Source organism: Bombus flavifrons, chromosome 9 (assembly GCF_040668555.2).
Source record: "Bombus flavifrons isolate JBK064 chromosome 9, iyBomFlav1_principal, whole genome shotgun sequence".
NCBI lineage: Eukaryota > Metazoa > Arthropoda > Insecta > Hymenoptera > Apidae > Bombus > Bombus flavifrons.
This window is the reverse complement of record NC_138450.1, coordinates 5,912,320-5,935,204: the sequence shown is the minus strand read 5'-3', so window position 1 is coordinate 5,935,204 and position 22,885 is coordinate 5,912,320. Positions and strand designations below refer to the sequence as shown.

The following is a 22,885-nucleotide window of genomic DNA, read 5'->3' as shown; positions in this document are numbered from 1 at the left end:
TTCGACATAAAGAAACGAACGTTTTCAACGTATTACAACCTAATAAAACGTGGCTGATGGTGTGGTGTATACGCGCGTTTATTTACGGCATCAGGTGCATGCAGACTTGTAAAATATATCGCGGAGGAAGAAAACCAGGCAATATTCTTCTCTGGCTGTTTCCGCGGAAGGAATTTTGCAATTCTGATTATAGTTTGGAGCTTGTTGTGCCGTTCAATTTGCGTAAACCATGTTCGCGGTTGTATCGTCGTTGTAAACCGACGCTCGAGCACACCAGCGTGAACATCCTGTGATAAAAAAAGAAAGGAATGAAAGCTGTAATTGATCGATTTGTTTCATGGCAGGGCTTTCGGATTGGATGAAAATGTCAGAAATGAACTGTGGGCCCGGTCGACGTAAAATTTATCGCGCATGAAACATCGAATAGCCATTCTGCACGCTGAAAATTTAGATAAGACTGGAAATTGCGTGATTTTAATTATCTCAGTTAAAAGCAGTCAGCTTCCATAAACCTATCCGACCGGATGGAAGAATATAGCCCCGCTACTGGCGTCCAATCCGGATTTTTAAATGTGAAATAGAATGAAAACGCATGATAAATATTTATCTAGTAGAAAATAATTGCGCATTCCCATTCTATGAAACGATTGTGGATTGTAAAGGCGAAATAGATATGTTTGATATAGTTGATTGATATTTTAAATAAGGAAAATTAAAGCAATTGATATCATGTGCGAAAAGTATGGGTTATAAGTTCGTATCGGCGACTAAGGTATAATAGGTGCATTTATATTGGGACTTACTTTCAAAGTAATTTGAATTCGATAGACCTTCTAACGATTTATAAAGAGCTGTCATACAATAAGGATTAATAAATTACGTAGAATAGCATGTAAATTGTAGTATCGTTGTATAAAATATAATTCTTCATTATAATTTTTCAGGCAAGATTTTATTTTTTTAAGACAATCAAGAGATATATAACGAAGGTCCATAAAGTTATTACTTACAAATTAATGTAGAATTGGGGTATTTTTGAAAAGAAATCTCTATTTAAAAAGATCATATTCTTTCTATTTCGCTATTGACAGTATTTAATACTAATATTCGTATATAATTCGTTGAAAAACAAATCCTTTCGGTAAGCATGCGATTTTATGTTAGTTATGTTAAACAGCATTAACTTAGCGAATAAAAATTGTTTACAATGCAGTAGAGAGGTGAAAAGGAACACGCAGAGGCAAAGCTAACTGGATTCTGCAATTCTGATAGCGGTCTTTCGCGGTCAGGAATTGAAGCTTAGTTTGCTTAGTGCGCGTTCGCAGGTGCACTGTTCGCTGGAAATATCAGAATGAAATGGTAAATAGAAGTCTTTGTCCGTTAGAGAAACACTGGAACTTCGACAAAGAGAGAGGTAACCGTGTTTGCGGCAACTACTATTAACGAATGTGAATCCTACGACTGAATTTGTTTAACTATTCTCGAATTCAGAAGAGAAAAATAGTCTCTAATAGCTTGTTCGTTTACGATACACTACTATCGCAAAACTGATTGAGAAAAATGTGAAGAATTTTGTTGTATTAGACAATTAATTAATTAATTTTGTTATATATGAAAGACTCTGTGTTTTTAATTTTATATTCCATGTGTGAACAAATCGTCTTTTCTCTCCATTTTAGTTCAATAAATTGTTGAAATTGTTAAGAAGATTTACTATACTCTTATATCTAATAGTTACATGTGTAAAAGTATCAGATATTTCTGACACTTTTATGTGATATAAGCTTTCAAACCAGACACGCCTACAAATCACATCGCAGTAATTGTCTGACTAAACAGTCTAAATCTCCTTTGAAGAACTTGATACTTTTACTTGTACGATATGTGACTAAAGATCGAACAAATTTTTTCAACAACTTCAAGGACTATTGTACTAATTGCATTTTATTGAATGTCACTGTACGTACTGCTAGTTGTCATGTTTTATTAAAATCAGAATAGTAAATGATACAACTTAAGAATACTCAAATCACTAAAATTATATTTTAGGACTGTAAACGCGCTAAGAGTGATAATATATCTGAATTTAACATAATTTCTAGTAAATTTTGAAGCTAAAAACACAGAATTTTATTTACATTCCAAAAAAATTAATTTCTATAAGTTCAATTGATACAATATTCTTATAGAAATTACAAACTTATTTTACCGAAATTTGCAAGAATCGTACTGTGTACATATATATGCATACCTATCGATATCTCACATTGTGGTCTGCAAATAGATTCGGTTTCCGAGCTATCTTTTTGTGCATCGAATAAGCCAGCAAAAAAAAAAAAAAAAAAAAGAAAAAAGAAACCAGAAGAAAGCAAACGAAGATTGAGAACATCGCAATCCTCAAAAGCAGTCTCCAGAAACTTTCAACATACGCCATGTAGGTACCTGTCTACATTTCCTAGAATTCCTTTCAGTTTGAAATGAAAGGAGGAAATGCTCCTCCAACTTCGCAGCTTTTGGCTTTTGTGCGCAAAGAATTTTCATTTATTTTCCCTATACTTGCTGCGGCAAATGTCGCTAGACACTAACGTCGATGAAACTGCGTGAACGTTAAGCGTTGAATAATTTCTAAAAGATGTTACTTTATATCTGTTTCTACTGTCCCTATGAAATACGTTTCGGAGTCTGTACATTTTTTTTTCTCAATAAAACTTAATGGAAGTTTCTGAATTTAATAAAATGTTAAATGATAAGCATTGGTATCGATGAAATCTCAATAAAAGAAATCTCGAAAATCTAGGAAATTGATCATCATTTGGAATACAATTTTAATTTATCAGAAATTGCATTTCATATATGCTTGTGCATGAAATATGTAGAAATTTCCAAGCGATATGCTACTTCTGTAATAGTAATTACGAATTTATAATTGAGTGGTGTGCCTTATTCAGCTCTCGTAGGATGTATATTTTCTCTTTTAAAAGATTTTTTCAGAAAAACTGTAATTGGTGCCTATAAGAGCATAGAGTATAAAGGAAACCCGCGTTCCCTTAATTTTTATATTTTTCTTTGCTTATATTTACATAATAATTCTAATCAGAATTACCTGGAATGAAATGGCAATCTATGGTTCTCATATTATTATTATACACACATCTAGCCTTTTAATCTTAAATATTCTATAACACAGAATTATTTCTATCTCGATTCATATACAATCACAATGTAATTAACAAATAATATAAAGTAACTGAAACGTTTAATTTTCTACATTATTTTTCTGTCCTGGAAACGTGTGTACACGAAGTAAATTTTAATTACATGCTCTCTCATTGGTATGTGTGATATGAGAAGAAACAGTCGAATCTGATGAAAAATATTTCTTCAAAAACGTAGAATACTATAACTGTGTACCTACTTACTGTTCGTTGATCACTCTCAACAAATTAAATATTATAAAAGAAAGAAAAGAAGAAATATAAGGTGAAATATTTGTTAATGCTGTATGAATCATATCTAAATTTAATCTGCCAATTTAACCGCCACTCATTTTATTCGTAACAATACGTGTCTCGCATAAGAGAATTTCGATGGTGGAAAAATTTAATCGAATCTGCCATAAAAAAGCTGATTCCCTGGTTCATAATTCCACTTTTTAGTTTGATCATACACGAAATACACTTTTCATACTTTTACAGTTGTCGAAATCTCTATAACACCAGACGCGTTAGTATTTATTTGTTGACGTGTAATCGAGTGACACAAAATCGATGAAATATTTTGCGGCACGATTGCAGCAGTGCGCAGTTTACATTATATATTACATATTGAGGCCACCATGAGTACTGGGAATGCATTTTACAAAACATTTTCGAATTACACTTGATAGCCCGTAGACGATAAAACTTGTATTTTCGCGTTAACTTTTACAACAGTCGTATACTAGGATAGCGATACAAATTGTTTCTACAAACGTTAACATTCCGTTCTATAAAATCATAAAAAATAAGCAAATCTAACCGGAAAATTAATAACGACGTGGGTAACAAATATAGATAATTTAAAAACTCATGAAAATGTATTCTTCGTGTCGAATTCGGTGTTGGGAGCTCAAATAAAAAACAGTAGGAGAGTGGACTAAAGTTTATTTTAGTTACGTTAGAAAACTTTTATTCTACGTCGAGAAAGAAATTTCAACTTTTATAGTGTTTCATTCTAGTCACGTGATCAACAGAAAAGAGCATCGAGTTTTCCATTTGGAACTTTTTGTAAAAAGAAGCTTTTTCGATTTCCTACCAACGTTTCCCATAAATTATTGCTGAGTGAATCTAACTTGAGAGTGGTAGTTGGCTAAAAAGACAATTCTGTGTGATTGACGTGATAAAAATATTCTATACTATTTTACTATTTTACTAGTAGAAAGTTTCGTTGTCGTGGCTGTATGAATTCTAACTTACGTAAAGTATGGCACGCAGGCACGTATCTCCAAAACTTTATATTAAGCCCATGATGGAATTGGTATATATAGTCAGTGTAGTATAAAATTCAATGTGTCATGTCACTGCTACATTATTAAAAGAAACATAAAACGATTTTTGGAAGTAAGAAGCTGTACAAAATGTTCTATAAAACTACCAGACTAATTTGTATGAAAAATCACTAATTCATAATTTTTCACAGATTCAAGATAGTGTACATCTAGCAATTTTAACGATGGTTCGTAAAATATATTTTTTTCCTTGCACTATATATTTTTGCATATACCTTTTGTCTAATAACCGTTCTTCAATCGTTCGCAAAGCAAACGTAAGCACGAGGCAACAACATGTACCAGTTAATCCCTGAGGTAGGTCGCGTCAGTGTCCCCTTTTCCGTGGCGAAAGCACACAGGGCTTGATTTCCGTGGAAAACATAATGCGGCCAGCTAAAATATCAGTTGGATGTTTTTCACGTTTCCTGAGGGGTAAAACCAGCCCACAGAGTTTCGTCCCTATTCGCGAGGGCTCGAGCGACGTCTACCTACTTCCGTGTAGCCGGCAGCTAGCACGTAATAAGAGGTCTCATCCTGCAGAGACATCAAGAAGCAAGCAAAAGCTCGATTCTGTTTTAATATGAATGACGTATACAGTTCAATTCCTCGGGGCTTTAATAGGTCGAATCGTCGATAATCCGAGTGAACGGAATGTCAGCGAAAAAATACAGAAAAGAGAGAGGTATATATGTGTGTTTGAGAAAGAGAAGAAGCCTGCTGAAAGAGATGATGAGGAGGAGAAAGGAAGTGGTACATTGGCTCACGAAACTATTGGACACTTAATATGGGAAATTTTTATATGCATGTCTTACATGTTATGTAAAACTTGTTGAAATTTTATTAACATTCTAACGAAACATTTCTTGTGATTATATATATATGTATATGTATATATATATATATATAAATTAAATTTGAAACCACTTTGAAAATGTATATAGAAATGGCAGGATATTTACTATAAACGTACTCATATATTTAGTAAAAATGTAGTATAGAGCAAGAATAACCACTTTAAGCACATAATAATTAGTAAAGATGGATGCTCTAAATATTGAGGTTTATTAATATATTGGATAAATGTCTATTTAAACACTTTTCTAATCTTTAGGAAATATATAGCTATATATAGTTATATATAAATATATAGTTCCAAACTTTGTTACTATAGCCCTGATTATCGAGTCTCATAACAGCGCTAATGAAATTTTAAAATGTTTCGTATATCGAACATAATATATTATAAATTATAACATAAGACGCGTTCACAAGTGTTTGGATACATTCGTGAGCTTGTGTACGTTGATCGTAAGAGTGCGTAGCTCAAGCGGTGGGGTGGATGACAGGAAAAACGTGAAGAAAAATTGTATGCTTCTGTCTGAATGTGTTTCTATGTACATATGTATAGTATGTTGATGTAGATGTGTACTGCTGAGATAGAGGAAGACAGAATGGGTTAGGCGGAGGAAGCGAGAGGAATTGTCATTCGGTGGAATTGCAATTTCTCGCTGACGCGTGCTGTGCAACCTCCGGCGCGAGGAGTAAAAGCGGACTAATGATGCACACTAGACTTAATGCTCCGTTCCTGTTCTCATTTCCCACAAAGGTGCGAGCTGCCTGCGGGATGTCAGCCTAGAAGTAGTTCCGGAGGTAGTGCAACGTGGTCAGAAGGTGATTCTGCGCTGCCATTACGATCTCGAGGAGGCTCCTCTTTACTCCCTCAAGTGGTACCGTGGCAGGCACGAGTTCTACCGTTACACACCAAGCGAGGAACCGGCTACCAAAGTCTTCAACATTACCGGGATTTACGTTGACGTAAGTGTCAATACACTTTTCTTTTTCTTCCTCCTCTGCCTTTTACGTGTAAGCGCGTATCATACCGTGGAAGTAGGGTATTTCCTCGAGAGCAATTCATGGACAGAGATAATAGAATCTGGATTAGTTAAAACTATAGCGTGTTTTAATATTTGGTTTTGCTAAGAATATTTAGTATATGTTTACCATTATATAAAAATATTTATCAGAGAGTATTTTTATAAATAAAAAGTATTTCGGACCTTTCATAACAATTATATCCGTTGTCGATAAGAAAATTCTGTATATATTTCTTATTGTATGAAGAAATTTATTGATAGTACACATATTAATTCCGCAATTTGAATAGCGTTATGATGTAATATTATATCGTAGTAGAATTTCAGAATTTATTTCGTTGTTTAAAAGAATAATAAACATGATGGTCTATGTGAACAAATTTTTTTAATTAATCAACTTTAGCAAATTTAGTAGCATTTCAAGTCATTTATGCAATTTATTTATGAACTTATTTCTTTGATTACTCTTTTCCTTAAAAATTATGATTTCTATTGTATCGAACAGCATTATATTCTTTCACAATATCGCTTTGATCGTGAAGTGAGAACAATCGTGTGAAATAATTTGAATCAATTAACCATTTAATTGCTGGTGAAAGTATCGGTTGCACATGTTAAGAGAATAAAGCCAAACAATTAAAAGATTAATGCACCTATTCAACTACTATGCATGATACATGTAAAAGATCATTAAATAATTAGATTATTAATATTTATGAATTTCTATCACCATTGTCGAGTAACTCTAAACATCTGTGAAGAGTTTGGTATTGAATGAAATGAATGAATAGAATATTACTATGCAAATACAGTTATTACTGTAACTATGGAATGAGAATTTCACATGTAAAAGTATTAGGAACGTGTAGAAGTCCAGATTAAACAATTTAATAATGTACGATGGGTTTTTAATGAAATTGAAGTATTACTTCCTACCAGAAACGTTTATCTAGTTTGAATATTTCATCCACCTCCTAAACTTTCGGTTCAATTTTATAACTCGAAAACTAAAAGTTTTCTCTGCGTTTCACGATAGAATGAATTTCTTACATAGCCTGTCCTGATGAAATTTGGATATATTTATTCGAGGAAATTACAATATTAGAAAATGAAACACGCAGAAAAATTAAGGTAAAGACATTGAAGGTTTAAAAAGAATATTTTACTGGAAATTTGAATTTTTACTATCACACGAAATATATATTGACATTTTTATTTTGATCAAACTTTGTAGCACATGATATGTGTCGTTAAGTACTTCCTTCAAGCGTGGAAAAGTCAACACCCGTAATGGATGGTTCATGTAGGAGTTTACAAATATGTAAAATTTCAAGAAAATCATTTCTGGATAATTTCGTAGCAGAGATTATTTCATTTCGACTCTATTTAAGGTAGTAACAAACTAAAAAAAGGCTAACGCGATTCGAAATACCTAAAAACATAGTACACAAAGATTTACGCTGGACTAAAAACACCAGACAACACAATCCTTATTGTCCAAATAAACGAAGTAAAAGCAAATTAACGAATTTTCGATAAAACTTATCGCAAGGGACACTCGACGCGAAAGGATTTGACTAAAATAAGCGAATCAACGTGGGAAGCAATGCATTGTTTGCGATGCAATTTGGAAAGGCGACATCCGTGCCCGCATCAATCGTCGGAACAACAAACAACGATGAATGTCAAGCAGAATTAGCATTCCGGATGGCCAGGGACGATCCAAATATGCGGTTTTATCACGTGATGCCGGGCGACGCTCGTTAACAGCATCCTTGACCGCTATAATCTCCGTAAAACAGGTCGCTTTTATCATCGTTCGAACATTTCCGCGCGAATCTCCACGCGTTTCCGTGCCGCATAGGTTTCCAGAAGAACCGCTATGTGTGCACGCGTTTACGCAATTGAAAACAAGCTCGTCTAGCCTAGGTTGTTGTCGGTTCCATGTTTTGCCCATTGAACGAACAATCAATTGAATTTAGACCATTATTTTGTATTTTTCTATGTACAATAATAGTAACTTATTATTCTTAGTAAATCTATGATTTGAGCTTTTCGAAAGTCGTACTAATCAACTCCACTATTTTCATTACACAGGAATATCCGATTAATATTCAATTCTCAAGAAACAAGTGATTTTCTTTCTTAAGTTCATTGATCGCAGGAGGACGATATAAATAATAGTAAACTCTGAGATAGACTTAAAAGACGAACTAAAGTAGATCACTAAACTTCTCGAATATTTGTGTTTTGAATATATTGAATAGAAATATTTTACGGATATGTTATGTTATAGTGAATCGTAATGAAATTCGACTATTGCTTATAATAATGTAGGCAATCAATGACAGTTTGTGTGTGTGTGTGTGACATGAGCCGCTTATTTGTCAACTCGGTTAGCTCCATAAAATAATATATCGACAAAATTGATGCAATTATAAAGACATAGTGTCAATGAAGTATCCTAGACTTGAGTTTTATTCTAATATTATACTCAAGTATTATATTGGCAGTAAAATTTCAAAAAGTGGAGTTAAGCATTTTGGTTTATAAACGGTTCATATTATAGCTAAAAGAATGAATCCTAACACGAAGCCCAGGGAGTATAGAAGCATCACTTTTTCGTTTATCGTTATAACGCGTCTGTATCTATCCTTAGTTGCCCGCTAACCGACAGTAATGTGCAATGGTTGCGTCACGTGTCAGTAAAAGCTCGTCGACACTGAACGAAAAACATTGTTCAATGCGAAAGAAATATCGTTAGGTTGTATCGTTCGATACACTCTACCATGAAATATCGTTCGTGTTAACGGTATCATCGAATTTTCACCTTGTTATACACTGTGTCGTCGCAACGAATGGTTTTGTTTTCTCGTTTTTTCTTCCTTTTTTTTTTTTTGTAGGTGGATAACCATTTTTCTCTTTTGCAAAGGTCCGGGCGTTGATATAACAAGCGATGTGTGGTCTATTGTTTTTGTATATTTGTTTGTTCGAGTTCTTTCTTTTTTATAGAGCCACATAGTGGATCCGTATGGTTCTAGAAAAATTGTTTTTTACACGTTTTAAATGTATCGTGACTGCGACTGGAAGAGAAGTTTTGCCAGTGAACGCTCATTTCGCGTTACCGGCTGTATCGTGCGCTGAGATAGCTTTATAGAAGATTTGTTTCAATATTTGTAGAAAGGAAGGATTACTTTTTGAGAATGATGTGACTGTAAGCCGTAAGGTATTATGTTACTGGCAATAACCTATTACATCGTTTCGTGTATCACATTGTTGGTTTTCATAAAAGAGTGACAGAACTAGGAAATCAATTGGGAGTAAAATATTATTTAAAGATGAAAACATTTTTTTCTTTGACAATTTAGTCAATAACTAGAACTACGATAAACTTAATGAAATAACAGAAACATACAAATATACAGGGGACATATATGTTAATATCATTTTGTCATAGCATGGAACACTAGTTTTTAGTATAAGTAGAAATCACGACAGAGATCTGGATAGTAAAGACGTGATATTAATAATATACATATTGTTTTAGAAAAATAGAGATATATAATTACATGCATAAAATATTGTATTTGTACTGTAAGTATACTATAACCATATTTTAATAGGAAAAGTAAACAATTAATTACAAATTTTCGTAACTATGACACAGTATAAAAATTTTGTTCAAGATTATTCAAATTACTCAAATTCGAAAAAAGCAAATTGGAATAAGTGACTTGAGGAACGTAAGTGAGAATAAGCGTAGAAACTTGAAAGCATATTTCGTGTCAAGTAAATTTAGTAAATAACAGGTTCTCTCTTTCTTAATTTTTTCTATCTTAAACCAAAAATTCCGTCAGTTGCAATATAAAGAACTATCTTAAGAATTTTTATCAGAATTTATCTTACAAAATTCCTCCGGAAATTCTTCAAGCAAAATCGGATCACAAGAAAATGATTATACATATTCGATCGCTAATAACAGCTTAATAACATCGAAAAGAAGCACGAAACTGTGTAATGAACAGTTTTTCCGTGGCATCTGTTGTGTGCATTCTAACGCACACAAATCAACAAGGGAATGGTGGAAAAAGCTGTGCTCTTTCTTCGGATTCGTTTCTTTCGTCCTCGTTAAAAGCCACCTTTCCGTCCCTTCCTCTTTCAACCGCTGTCTCCTTCACTCTACGGCATGTCTTCTTGCTTCGTTATTTAAATTCCGCTAATTATGCATATTTTGCCTTTGCCCATTTCCGATGAAACGATCCTCTGCCACTTTTCCCTAGGGATGCTTCAGCCCTGCCTTCGTTGCTATCTTGCTCCCGATGTCTCGGCTTTCGCGCGCGTTTCATCGAGTCAATTTACTCGAGAGCGGGGTAATTCCTGATAAGATGACGATTTTCTCGAGTGTTGCCTCTTCACACTGCCCGATCACCAGAGGAACATTTAATAAGAAAAAAAGAACCCGTGCTTTTGGCGCGTTACGATCTTTGACGAACATTTACGTTTTGCTCTTTGTATTTATAAGGGAACACGACGAATGTTTAACTCCTGACTCTTTTACCACTACTGACAACATTTTCTGCCATCCTTTTATTTCATTGTCATTGTGTGATAGTTAGACAGTGAATTTTTATACAAATTCGTATTTTTATGGAGGCAACTGCAGGACAGATTTCTTAAATGAAATTGTTTCTCTTCTGATTGTTTAAGCACAGAGATGTTTCCACAAATCGTTCTATCCACGTATAAAGAAAGTTAAATATGTTAAATATATTAAATGTTTGACGATGATGCAAAAATTCAATAAACTACAAAGTTATAATACGAGCACAAAATATTCTTATGAGCATACGATATTTATATACGTACAGTATTTTATATATACACGTGATGTTAATTATATAGCATTGAATAATCTTGCATTAGATGGAATCTTACGATCGTCACTTATAAATTTAAATATAGATGTTTTATTCTTATACATAGAAATTTTATCAAGGAGCTGATGTATTTCACAGTAGCTGTAAAGGGGAAATATCTAATGATTTGAGACATGATAGATATCTCTAGAGGTAACAAATTCGAAGGGTATGATGTTTGAGATATGTAGAGCAGTGATATCGATTATTACGCTATTGGGGAAAAATATGTGAAATCATTGTCGTGAAATTTTATATTCGGAAATGAAATATGTAAGATGCATTTTGCGTTGGAAATGATATTGTTCGATTTTAGGTAACATATATAAAGCCCGAGTATTACGGCAATAGTATATTTTTGTAAAAGATCCTTACTCTAGCGAATACAAAAGTTTATGTGAAAATTTCAAACCTATATATATAACATAAATTAGTAACATATAAATCCTATTCATCGTAATTATTCTACAATTTATAAAGACATTGTTTCTTTGTACGGAATATTTTTCATCGAAAAGAGTCTGTAATATTATATTTTTAAGATTCCTCTAATATTAATTTAGATTTTTAGATTATATGTAAGTATGTATAAAATTTGTATAGGTCTTTTGTGTGAAAGCAAAATTATTATTCAGGATTTCCGCCTCATTTTTGTACATTACTTTTTACTTTAACATCAATTAATATAAATAAACAATGCTCAACTGTCTTCGGGCCACGCGTTTAACCTTATCAGATTGAATCATAGAGTAGTAGCATCTAATAATCAATTTATATTACTTGAAAGCTTGTCACGTTCTCTATACATTCGTGAACGTTTTTCCCATTTTTGCAATATTAAGCAAAAAGCTTTCAGCTTCGATTTATTATACAAAGGAATATACACACAGCGTGTTGTTAATAGGTAACTTGTGGTTCTAACTGACTAAAACACGTTGTGGTATTATATCACCTTAAGTGTAATTTTAGGAAATTAAAATTGAGGTTTGGACAATACCGCAATAATTTTCAATCTCATAAAATAGAATAAATATAGAATATACGATATTACACAAAAAACAACAATAGCATTAAGAAACTAATAACAGAACAATTGTTCCCCGATTAAGTAACGTTATCAAAACTGTTAATTCGGCACGCAAATTGCAACGAGCAAATTGAATTCTCATTGAGCTTGTGGTTCGCTTTAAATAATACGCTTTTGTTTGAGAATTCCAATCATCCAATAACGGCAACCGTTTCGAGGTATAATCATTAATACTAATTTATGTATTAATAGTCAGTGAATACGTGCTTATTCGTACAGGAATTTCGTTAGCAAAAAATCGTTCTGAATAAATTTGTACGTGTAATCACGATTTATATGATTTTATCTCATTGACAGTTTGTACAACAGTACGTTATTATTACAAAATAGAGAAATTTGTAAAACCGGATTAACGTAATATTAACAATATCTATAGACCAGGCTTAGTTGCTAATTGATATTAGTAACGTGAAATGCTATTGTCTTTTCGTTTATTGTCATTAATTATACAGTAAATATAAAAACAAATACCATTTTAAATATGACAAACAAAATTAGTTCGATACAATTTTAATTACTTGAACAAAAATTTTCGTTTTGAAAATTTGAATTATCTTCGTAAATGGTCTTTACGAACGTATGAAACTCCTCATTATCACTAATACTTATAGCTAAGACTGCTTTCATACATAATTCATAGAAGTAAGAAATTAATGATTTACCAGGGAAAAATTTGAAAAGAAAATCGCTGAAAATCCAATATTTATGCTTGACAGACATGATATATGGTATTGCATAAGTTGGTACGTTCAGCAATGCCATGGAAGATCTCTTGAATTGATGTGTACACTCTGAAAGTCGGATTTCAAATGTTCTGCAATAAAATACACCAAAAAGATTTAAGGTTAATTCGTTTCGTCTCTTGATATTTCACTTTCATTATGCCAAATTATAAGTTTAAATGGGCTTAACAGTTGTACGCTATACACGCAACGTAATCTATGTCTTAATTGCTTCGAGTAAGTGCAGTCTAAAGGAAACCTTGGAAACATATTATTAATACTGCATTGACAAAAATATAAATTACCAACCTAAATTATAGAAAAATAATAGAATCATAGAAATTGAAGAATTGGTATCAAAGTAACACTTACGCACAATAAAAAAAGTGCGAGTCAATCGAATCAACATTTTAGTTTAATTTACCGGTTATATAAAGCGTTCACCGATGTCTTTCATCCGGGTGAGCCGCGAAAAGAAGGCAATGAACCGTGTGCTCGAATCCCGTACGAACGACGAAGAGACGTGTGAATAAATTCGTCAGTCAATCGCATCCGGTGCGGAAGTTTAATTCGTGTTATAACCGGTCCAGGTAAATCGAGTTATTGTTAATCGCAGAGAGCGAGGGATTTTAATGTTCCGATGGCGGTGGGCGATAACACGTGTTGTCGCAGTTGATATCCATTTGCATTCACTTTGCACACACCTTTGGTCGTTGCTCTGTTTCAGCACGAGAACTCGAACAAGAGCCAGGTAACGCTCCGCGACGTCGACTTCGCTCTCTCGGGTATGTTCAGTTGCGAAGTTACAGCGGACGCGCCGACTTTCACCACCGCCTACGTCTCCAAGAATCTTACGGTAGTGTGTAAGTACATGCTTCATGACATTACAGAGTATCGCGGGGAACTCGACGTATTCAGCATGCTCGTGTGCCTACCCTACGACGCTCGTTGCTCACCACCCTCCACTCCTTCCTTTACCGATGCACGCGACTGGCGCGTGTGCGGCATCGTAAGTCACCATCCTCTTTCCAGCTATAGGCTCTTTCACGTGTTTTGTTCGGAATTTCGAATCTTTCATCGAATTTTATTTAACAGATTTTCTACAAGACATTTTTTCGCCTCGTATTGGTATTTTTTCTTGTTCGAATGGGGTACGAGGATTTTTAAGTGTTTTCTTTTTCTTTATATGATTAGATATTTTATGAGTTAATTTTAATTCTTAATGTTGACAATTTTTAACATTGGACTGACAATTGTCGTTCAACTCCAAACTTATATTGAGTAGATCTTACAAACTTTACGGCTACAGATGGTTTTATGTGTTTTGTTCGGAGTTTGGAATATTTTTTCGAATTTTAATTGAGTTTCGAGGAATTTTTTGGTATCGGGATTGGTATTTTAATTCCTTCTTTGCATGGAAACATTGGAACTTTTTTTAGGGCTATTTAATATTCGATTTGTAACACTCGAGGATTGAGAATTATTGTTGAGCTATAAATGAGTATTGATTACTGATTATATCAACTGCAAGCTGTTTCAGGCGTTTCGTTCGAATTTCGGGATTTTTGTTTGAGTTCATCTTAATCAATTTTCTAACGAGATTTTAACAATTCTTTTTAATCTTTTAATTTCTCCTTCAATTTCAAAAAAAGGTTGAATATGTTTTTCAGTAAATTACAGCTTTTAAATTTTTTCTTACGTATCACACGACATGAATAATTATCTTCTCTATAAAAAATACACGATTTTATTTGGAACACAATAGAGCCACATTTCGTACACGCATTTGTATGAATTGTTAAAAAATACAGAGTAGGTAAAATTCAGTACACGGTGCAACATTTCGCTTTAAATTCTTTCCCCACTATTTTCCAATTCTTTTCACCTTCGTGTACCAAGATCTATAGCTTAGTTCGCCTTCTAGAATCACTCTGTACACGAAACACACTTCACAAGCCTTACATATCAAGGAAAGTTATACTGCAACAATTCAACATAACAACGCCGTCTCTTCTCCATCCATTTTTTCATATGTTACATTAAATTATTAACTTCGTTACCTCGTTTTTTATGTTACCCTATCGTGAAGAAATGTTTCCAACCTGTGAAAAATACAACAAAATCATGAATATGCGTGTTTTGTTGTTTCAATTTTATTTTAAAGTCTTTTTCATACTGTTAAAATATTTTTTCATTTGCCGAAATTGATAATGTCATACAATGTTCTTTCGAAAAATTTATCTTTAACCTTACAATACCATCTTCATGCTATCACCTTACAATAAACAAATTCATATAACTAACTCAATTATCTAATTTACCTTTTCAAAATATTCGTATCCTCATAGAAACAAAAAAACGATTGATCAATCTATCCTCCAAATGATTCTAATATTCTTCTCAAAAAAAGTCAGGTAAAATCACGTACAATTTCCAGATATAAAATAATAATAGGAAAATAATTAAAAATTTCTTATCCACCTAGCCTTAGCCTAAGAAATGCTTGATATTTCGTGCGAAATCAAACGAACAAGAAAGATGGCCATAGTATTAAGATTTACCCTGTAGACTCGCATTTTCCCCTAATTGCACTGCGCGCGTGCAAGATTGAATCGGCACGAGTTTCCGCGACAGCGTGCGTACCTCGAAGAGAAAGTTTCTCCTTGATGGTGTCATTAACTCTACTCGCGTTTGATCCGAGGCCAGTCACACCCTCCCAAACCAGTGAATCGGCTTCGTTGCCGCGAACGATTTCATGCACAGTCGTCTGGCTGCTATACGTATGTACGTATACGCGCCGTGAAACTAGCTCCCACGTAAATTCGCGGAGTGTTTCTAATTTCCTCCTGCACGCCACTGTGAGATCAAAGGAGCGCTTTTGGGGTTAATCAGTGCACGCCACAGAGTCGCGAGTACGTTAACGCGTTTCTCAAATTCATAGCGATCTTTCTCTCGTTGCTGCTTTCTTTTTTCTCCCTGCTCGAATGCCAGAAGATTTAATGTCGTACGTGTATCGCCGAAATTTGCCTCGTTCAAGGATGATTGTATGTTTTCAAAGGTAAATTTCTGTTTGCGTGTAATTATTAGACTGGTGTCTATGTTTACGCAAGCTCACATTTCTATGGATAGGATCCAGGAAATGATGGCCAAGCAGAAATTTGCTTCGTCTACTACGCTTTATAACGAGCAGTTTAGTTTGGATGATTTGTATATTTTTGAATATCGTACGCATTACTAGCATTTTTGCACCTGAGAAATTGTGTACAAATGCAGAAACATCCGCACTCTGTGTAATATTTAATTACATTGAAAATTAACAATGAAACGTAGAATGTAGATAGAAATGTAGATAAATTCATCTTATCTATTTCTTTACACATATCTTCAGGAAAATGATATAAAAATGTGTATACGTGGATAGTACTTTAAAAATTTGATGCAAAAGTTGAACATTCTTAATAACTTTATATTCATGCACAATGTGTATGATTTATGATTTAATTAGATTCCAACTCCAATAAATTAATTTTAACATTATGGAGAATCAAGTAATTTATTAGAATGCCTTTTTACACATTTAATATTTCGATATTTTTAATACGTTTAATTTTCATTCATTTATCGAAGATTTGTCGTTTTTCAGATAATTAGTATTACATTTCCAACTTACCGTTGCACATTTTACAAGCTGTAGGTTGTAAATATCGACAAGAACCAGTTGAAAGTTTGAAAGTTTGATATTCACGTTTCTGCTACGTCGATGTTCTGTAAAACGAAGAAAAAGTTGCATCGATCAGTAACGGAAATGTTCGTTAGTTGAGTTCCGTTACTTCTTTCTTTTTTTTTTTATTTCTCTCTCTCTCTTTCTGGCTCATGAAAGTTGATTGATAATTATGGAAAACTTTTAACCTGGATTAAAGCAATTCGATATCCTTGCTTCCTTATTTCGTAAGAGTGAAATAGCCACGTGTCAATTCATTCATTGTGGAAGTTTAGTTAAAACTTCAAATCAGAGAAGTTAATAGAAACTTTCCGGCTGAATATTGCGTGCGTAAATATTAGAACAGAGTTTCGCGGAAACGAATACACGAGGACTAAGAAAGGCTAAAGTTTCCCAAAGACAGTAAATACGAGAAGACTCACGAAAGGAGCATTGTTTCAGAATTCCCAAAGAGTAACAGTATGACGAACGTGATTTTTGAAAATACATTTTCACCGCTAACTGCATTCGAAATTATAGTAAATTCTTCTGCCAGAATTACATTTTAAACATATTATTGTAAAGAATTATTTTGCAAAATTGGACCTGAAAGAAGTTAGTAAGAAAAAGTTGAATTTAAGAAAATAGAGCATCTCAATAGAGCAATTCAATCTGACAGATTATGTGACATATCGACGAATAAAATGTAGCTATCTAATCATAATGAGCCTACTTTAGTCAATCAGTATTTCAGTGTATCGAATTCAGCTAGACAGATTCCAAGTGACTTGATTCCAATGAGTCACTACGTTAATTAACTCATCTAGTTTCTTAACTTTTTTTTTGCACGTGGAGAAATCCTCATGGACACTCCGCTGCTGCTAATAATCGGTAACAGCAAAAATTATCTAGTTTCTTAACTAATTAGTTAACAAGCTGATTTTAAAGCATCCTGTAATAAATAAACTAGTCAGGGATTTAATGTACCTATCCATTTAAATTAATTTTAATTTAAATGTAGCTATACACCATTATGTCAATTTTCTACAACGACAAATGATATATAATTACATATAAATTTTCGTTTAATATCAGAATATTTCCAGGAAACAAACTAAATCTAAAAATGAATAATTAGAAAATTATTAATTTTAGTGTTGGTATTATTAAATTACTATTATATCTGTTGCTATTTAGTGCATTATATATTATTAAGTTACTGTTATATCTGTTGCTATTTAGTTCGATGTATACTGTGAGTGATCTCATGACTCAGACCCAAATCATGGACAAATTTTTTACAGTCTTGTATGTAATTTATCGTGTATAAATATGGGATAGTGTGACATCAGGGAAGGACGTGGCGTGAGGGGTAATTGTTTATTAGCGTTGTCAAGATATGTTGACGTTGTCAAAGAGTGTTGTGAACGTTACCAAGGTATGTTTGGAAAACATTGTAACGAGAGTTGAGAGAGTCAGAGTTGAATTTATCGTTGTCGTGTGAAGATCATTGTGTTGTTGTGTCGTAGAAGTAGTGAGTAACGAATACGTGAAACGGGGTATTATATTCGATTTCGTGTGAGTGCAAACGATATTGTATTAATCGTACTGTTACCTACAAACTAATAATATAACATTCCTACATAAATTTTTCAGTAGGAAATTATGAAAGCAAGTATAGTCAATTAATAACACACTTTTGAGAACTCACTACTACTCTGTAATTTTTGTATATGATTTTTAATAAATAATTCACGAAATTTACAAATGTTTTCACAAAATTCTATATTTGTGAAACGAGCATTTTATATCTCGTAATGTTTAGAAATCAAATATAATACATTACGTATCTGATCAAATCATCGACATCTATTATTTTATTAAACGTTACATTCTTCCCTTTTTTTTTATTACCATGAAATTTTTCTTTTTCAACAAATATCATCAGTCTCCGTTGTACGTTTATTTCTTTCAATTTCTATTTGGTGATTTCGAAGGAAATAGCTTTGAAACTACTACTCATGTAACCATCGACCAAATACCATTGCGATTTTTCGTGAAGTCGATCGACGCTCCTGTTTATCGGAGGACTCTTACGCCAGAAGTCGAAACGAACTTCGATTTGCCAGTCTGAGCGAAAGGTCCAGGGGAATCTTGAATTTACGGTGAGTAGTTCCGATATTGAAACCCGAATCTCTGTGGCTCGCGCGTTTTCGATTCCTCCTTGAGGAATTTTTCACGCGCGGCCAATTGTCCCGGTCAAACTCTTTCATATTTTTTTTTATCAGCCAGCTTACAGGTAACGCGTTCTGAGAATTCATGACGCGAAGTCCGTGACTTATCGGTGGCGCGTTGCCTATTTTGCAGAGACCTGGTATAAGTCGAATGTTTGACGAATATAAGTTGAAATCGTGCGAAACGTTACTCGATCCGAATTTTTGTAGAAGGTGCTGTGAACTCGCCTTGTAAAGTAACACGTGTCTATCCAACTTTTGCGTTTTCAAAGGTAAAGACGTGTTTGAAAAGCTTTCACCTATGCAGGATATCTAGAGCGTATTGTTATTACTATTTATAAAAAAGATCGTGTTTATTATAAAAGCAAACTATGATTTTTGATATTTGCCATTTTGAATTAGCACTTTTTTTATTTCTTTTAACAGTAGAAGAAGAATACATCTGAGATGTACAGTATTACTGGAAACTTTTAGCTGGAGAATATCATTTTTATTGTAAAAGAACGGAAGAAATTGTTACAACAAAGAAATTTAGAATGTATCGCGCCAAGTGTTTCGTCATTTTATTGTTATCGGAATTTTCTTCTTCCATCCATCGCCTTCCGAAAATTAGAAGACTCTCTTAAACCAAATTTTCGAAATAAAATTTTTAAAAATCAAACTCGAACATATGAAACATGTGTAATCAAGAAAAATATGTATCATTGTTTCTTTAAAAAATTATCGATTTCTGCTACGTGGTATGGAACTTTAAACTACTAGCTGACTGTTAACTGATTGTCAGTTCCAGTAATACAGTGCAGTGTGACATGCATAAATGATTGCTTGGAATAGCTTCATGTTAATCTAAAATGAAATCATGGACGACATTCTGGAACGCGTTTACTATTATTACCATGTTAATTGATCTACAGGCAGCTATACATTCTAACGTCACTACTTTACACGAAGTTCGTAAGAAATCTTTTAAGCTGTAACAGTTTTATTCCGCCGTAAAGAATAGGTTCATTTATGACAAATACAATATTAAATCCAACTCCAGTTAAGTTCATAAACGTATGAATTTGCATAAAAAGTCTAGTAATGATATTACAAGCGTTATTTTTCAAATTTATTAAAAAATTTGCTATTATTTGTGCCATCTTCTTCCGATAAACGAAATTAACAAATTACATCATTTGTTTTTTTAGAATTGGCCACTAATTGCATTGTGTAATAAAATTTAGGTTAATTAAATTAAATTTGTAATTAGACGAGTGTGAATGAAATTGACATGTATGTAGCTACAAAGGAAACAGTACCTAAATCGAAAGTGAATAATCAATTATCGTTTAAAATTTGAAAACTAATTAAAATCTGATATAAATCTCAGTAAGATAAATCGTATTATATATAATTGAATTGAATTACGTTAATAAACTAAATTACATGTTTTTCATATATTTGTGGCACTCCTACACGTGTTGCTAAAATATTAATTACCAACAGGAGACTATTGTTCACAAACAAAACAAGGAATGCAAGATAGAATAGAATGCATGGTTCTTGCTAGGCAGCTGCCCTAGAATTTCTGTAATCCAGCAATTTGCTGGGACCGAGTACAGTGATTTCGTAAAACGCACGATTGTAGTCAGCCTCAATGAGAAGAAGACTACTTCGTGGAATGTGAAGAAATAATAGAATAATAAGAGCTTGACGCCCGTTATGTTTAGAAATAAATTGTAACACAGAAGAATGCGTATTTCATATTCTGTTAAAATATTCTAAGAGAAGAAAATTTAATAAAACCAGTTTGAAATGCCAATTAATTATTTGGTAATCTACATTACTAATTTTTATTAATTTGTATAGAACGAAAATTAATTCCAATGCTAAATATCGAATTGTTAATCAGACACTGAGAAAATATTTTCATGTATTTTATATTTAAAATAGTATATTATTTATATGTATCTATTTAATTCAATATACGTGCCTCATTACTTTTTACTCTATTGTGTATATCTCTATCCGATTTGATAGTCTGATTTAATTCTACTAAAATCATTTTTTCACTTCAATAGGCACGAGTGTTATTAATCAACTTTTATTCTAAAGTAATCAATTATTGTTTAATTGAAATAACAAAATCCTTCCAAAAATATAAAAATATTGTATTTTCAATATTTACACAGCAAAGGTTCCAAAATCTTCACAACCGTAGCCGCTAAAAAATCTGTTTTCAAAATTTTCAAACCTTTTTTATTAAACAATTTTCCACGCATGTCAACCAATGCAAATATCGAATGATTAAACGAACCTTATATTATCAAACCCATCTTTCACATTTTTCAAATATTCCGGTAGCATATAAAATTCATGAATACGTTTAGGCAAGTGTGTAGATAAAGAAAGAAAATGGCGAATTTCATTTTTCCTATCGACTCAATAAACTGTGTGCATCAGAGCTCTGAAATGCATTTATTTGACCGAGCGTTTCCATCCATCCGAAAGAGTAGTTTAAAGAAATAAGGATCAGGAAATGTATGATAATTCTGATGCTTCTTCTTGCTCGGTTCTTCGAATGGCCTATGAATTTCAAGCGTATGCGGTAAGAATACGAACGTTACCATGGAAAATATTCTCGACTACATACGCTTGGAATACTCATGTGAGGTTCTCTCGTCTCACGGCACGTGGATCGGCACTTTTATCTCGGATTTCGGCCATTCTGCAAACAATTACGCGAAATTGATTTTTATTAAATTCGCTGTCCACGTCCCTTTATGCAATGTATTCAACGTAACGAATGAAATTGCAGCACCGATTTCAATTCGTCAGGAAGTTGCTCTCATGCAAACGTTAAATCGTGCGAATGTTAGGATTTCAAACTTCGTGAGCTGATTCTCAGAGAACTCTATATCTAAGATTCTATGCATTTGAGCACTAGATAATCGAACTTTGCTAACGTAAAAGTTAAACGCTGTCTGATAAAGATGTGTTTGACAATGAGTTGCGAATAATAAAAACACTAAGAAGTGATAAAAGTAAATGTAAGATTTGTAATATTAGAATAGATAGTGAATTTTTAAAAAATATACAAACTATATACTTCCGTGAATTTTGAAGAATTATGTTAAAGTTGAAAGCCTGAGGAATAAATTCTTCTGTAACATTTATTACATTTTGTTTAGGCAATTTTATTTTATGTAACTCTGTTTATTAAAGACATAAGTTTCATTTTTTAATTTAGTTGCCTTTATGGTGTACGTTATGAATCATTTTTTTTAAGAATTGTTAACCCACAAATCATAGAGAAAAGAATTATAAAAACACAATTAAGGAAACGAAATGCAAATAGAGATTTGTGCTTTATCTTTTAAATATTATAAAGAACGTTTTTGCATATTAGATACATTTTCTAAAAATACCTAAATATTCTACAACAAATGTGTTTGTTATCTATATATATAGATTTTTCGTACTAGAGGATTGAAACTCGATAGATAACTAGAAAAATCGATGGATGTCTATTAACAAATAATACGAACTCTTGTAATGAAAGCAATATAAGTAGTTGAACGATTTCTGGAATCAGCAAGCATTAGAAAAGAATGACGGTGCAGCGAGAAACTATTCCTTGCGTGCGCTCTGAACTTTAATCAATTCTCATAGTTCAAGATCCGAACACTTCTTGGAACGAATTTCAAGGAACCAAGGGAGACCGAGGGAATAATTAAGAGTCGAAAGAATACATTTAATCATTTCGTTTTACAGAGAGAACATTTTCTTTTCACTTGCGTATGTATTATTTAATTTAACAATGTATTTTAACTTTAAATTAA

At 32.9% G+C, this 22,885-nt stretch overlaps 1 protein-coding gene across 2 annotated transcripts in view; it reads left to right on the top strand.

Moving 5' to 3' along the window:
- LOC138183285 (uncharacterized) overlaps positions 1 to 22,885 on the top strand; it is a 211,712-nt gene that overhangs the window by 97,574 nt on the left and 91,253 nt on the right. For both annotated transcript variants that reach the window (XM_069119981.1, XM_069119980.1), the window contains exons 2-3: positions 6,135 to 6,343; positions 13,855 to 13,990. In XM_069119981.1, coding sequence (XP_068976082.1) covers positions 6,135 to 6,343; positions 13,855 to 13,990 — 345 coding nt within the window. The remainder of the gene's footprint in view (positions 1 to 6,134; positions 6,344 to 13,854; positions 13,991 to 22,885) is intronic.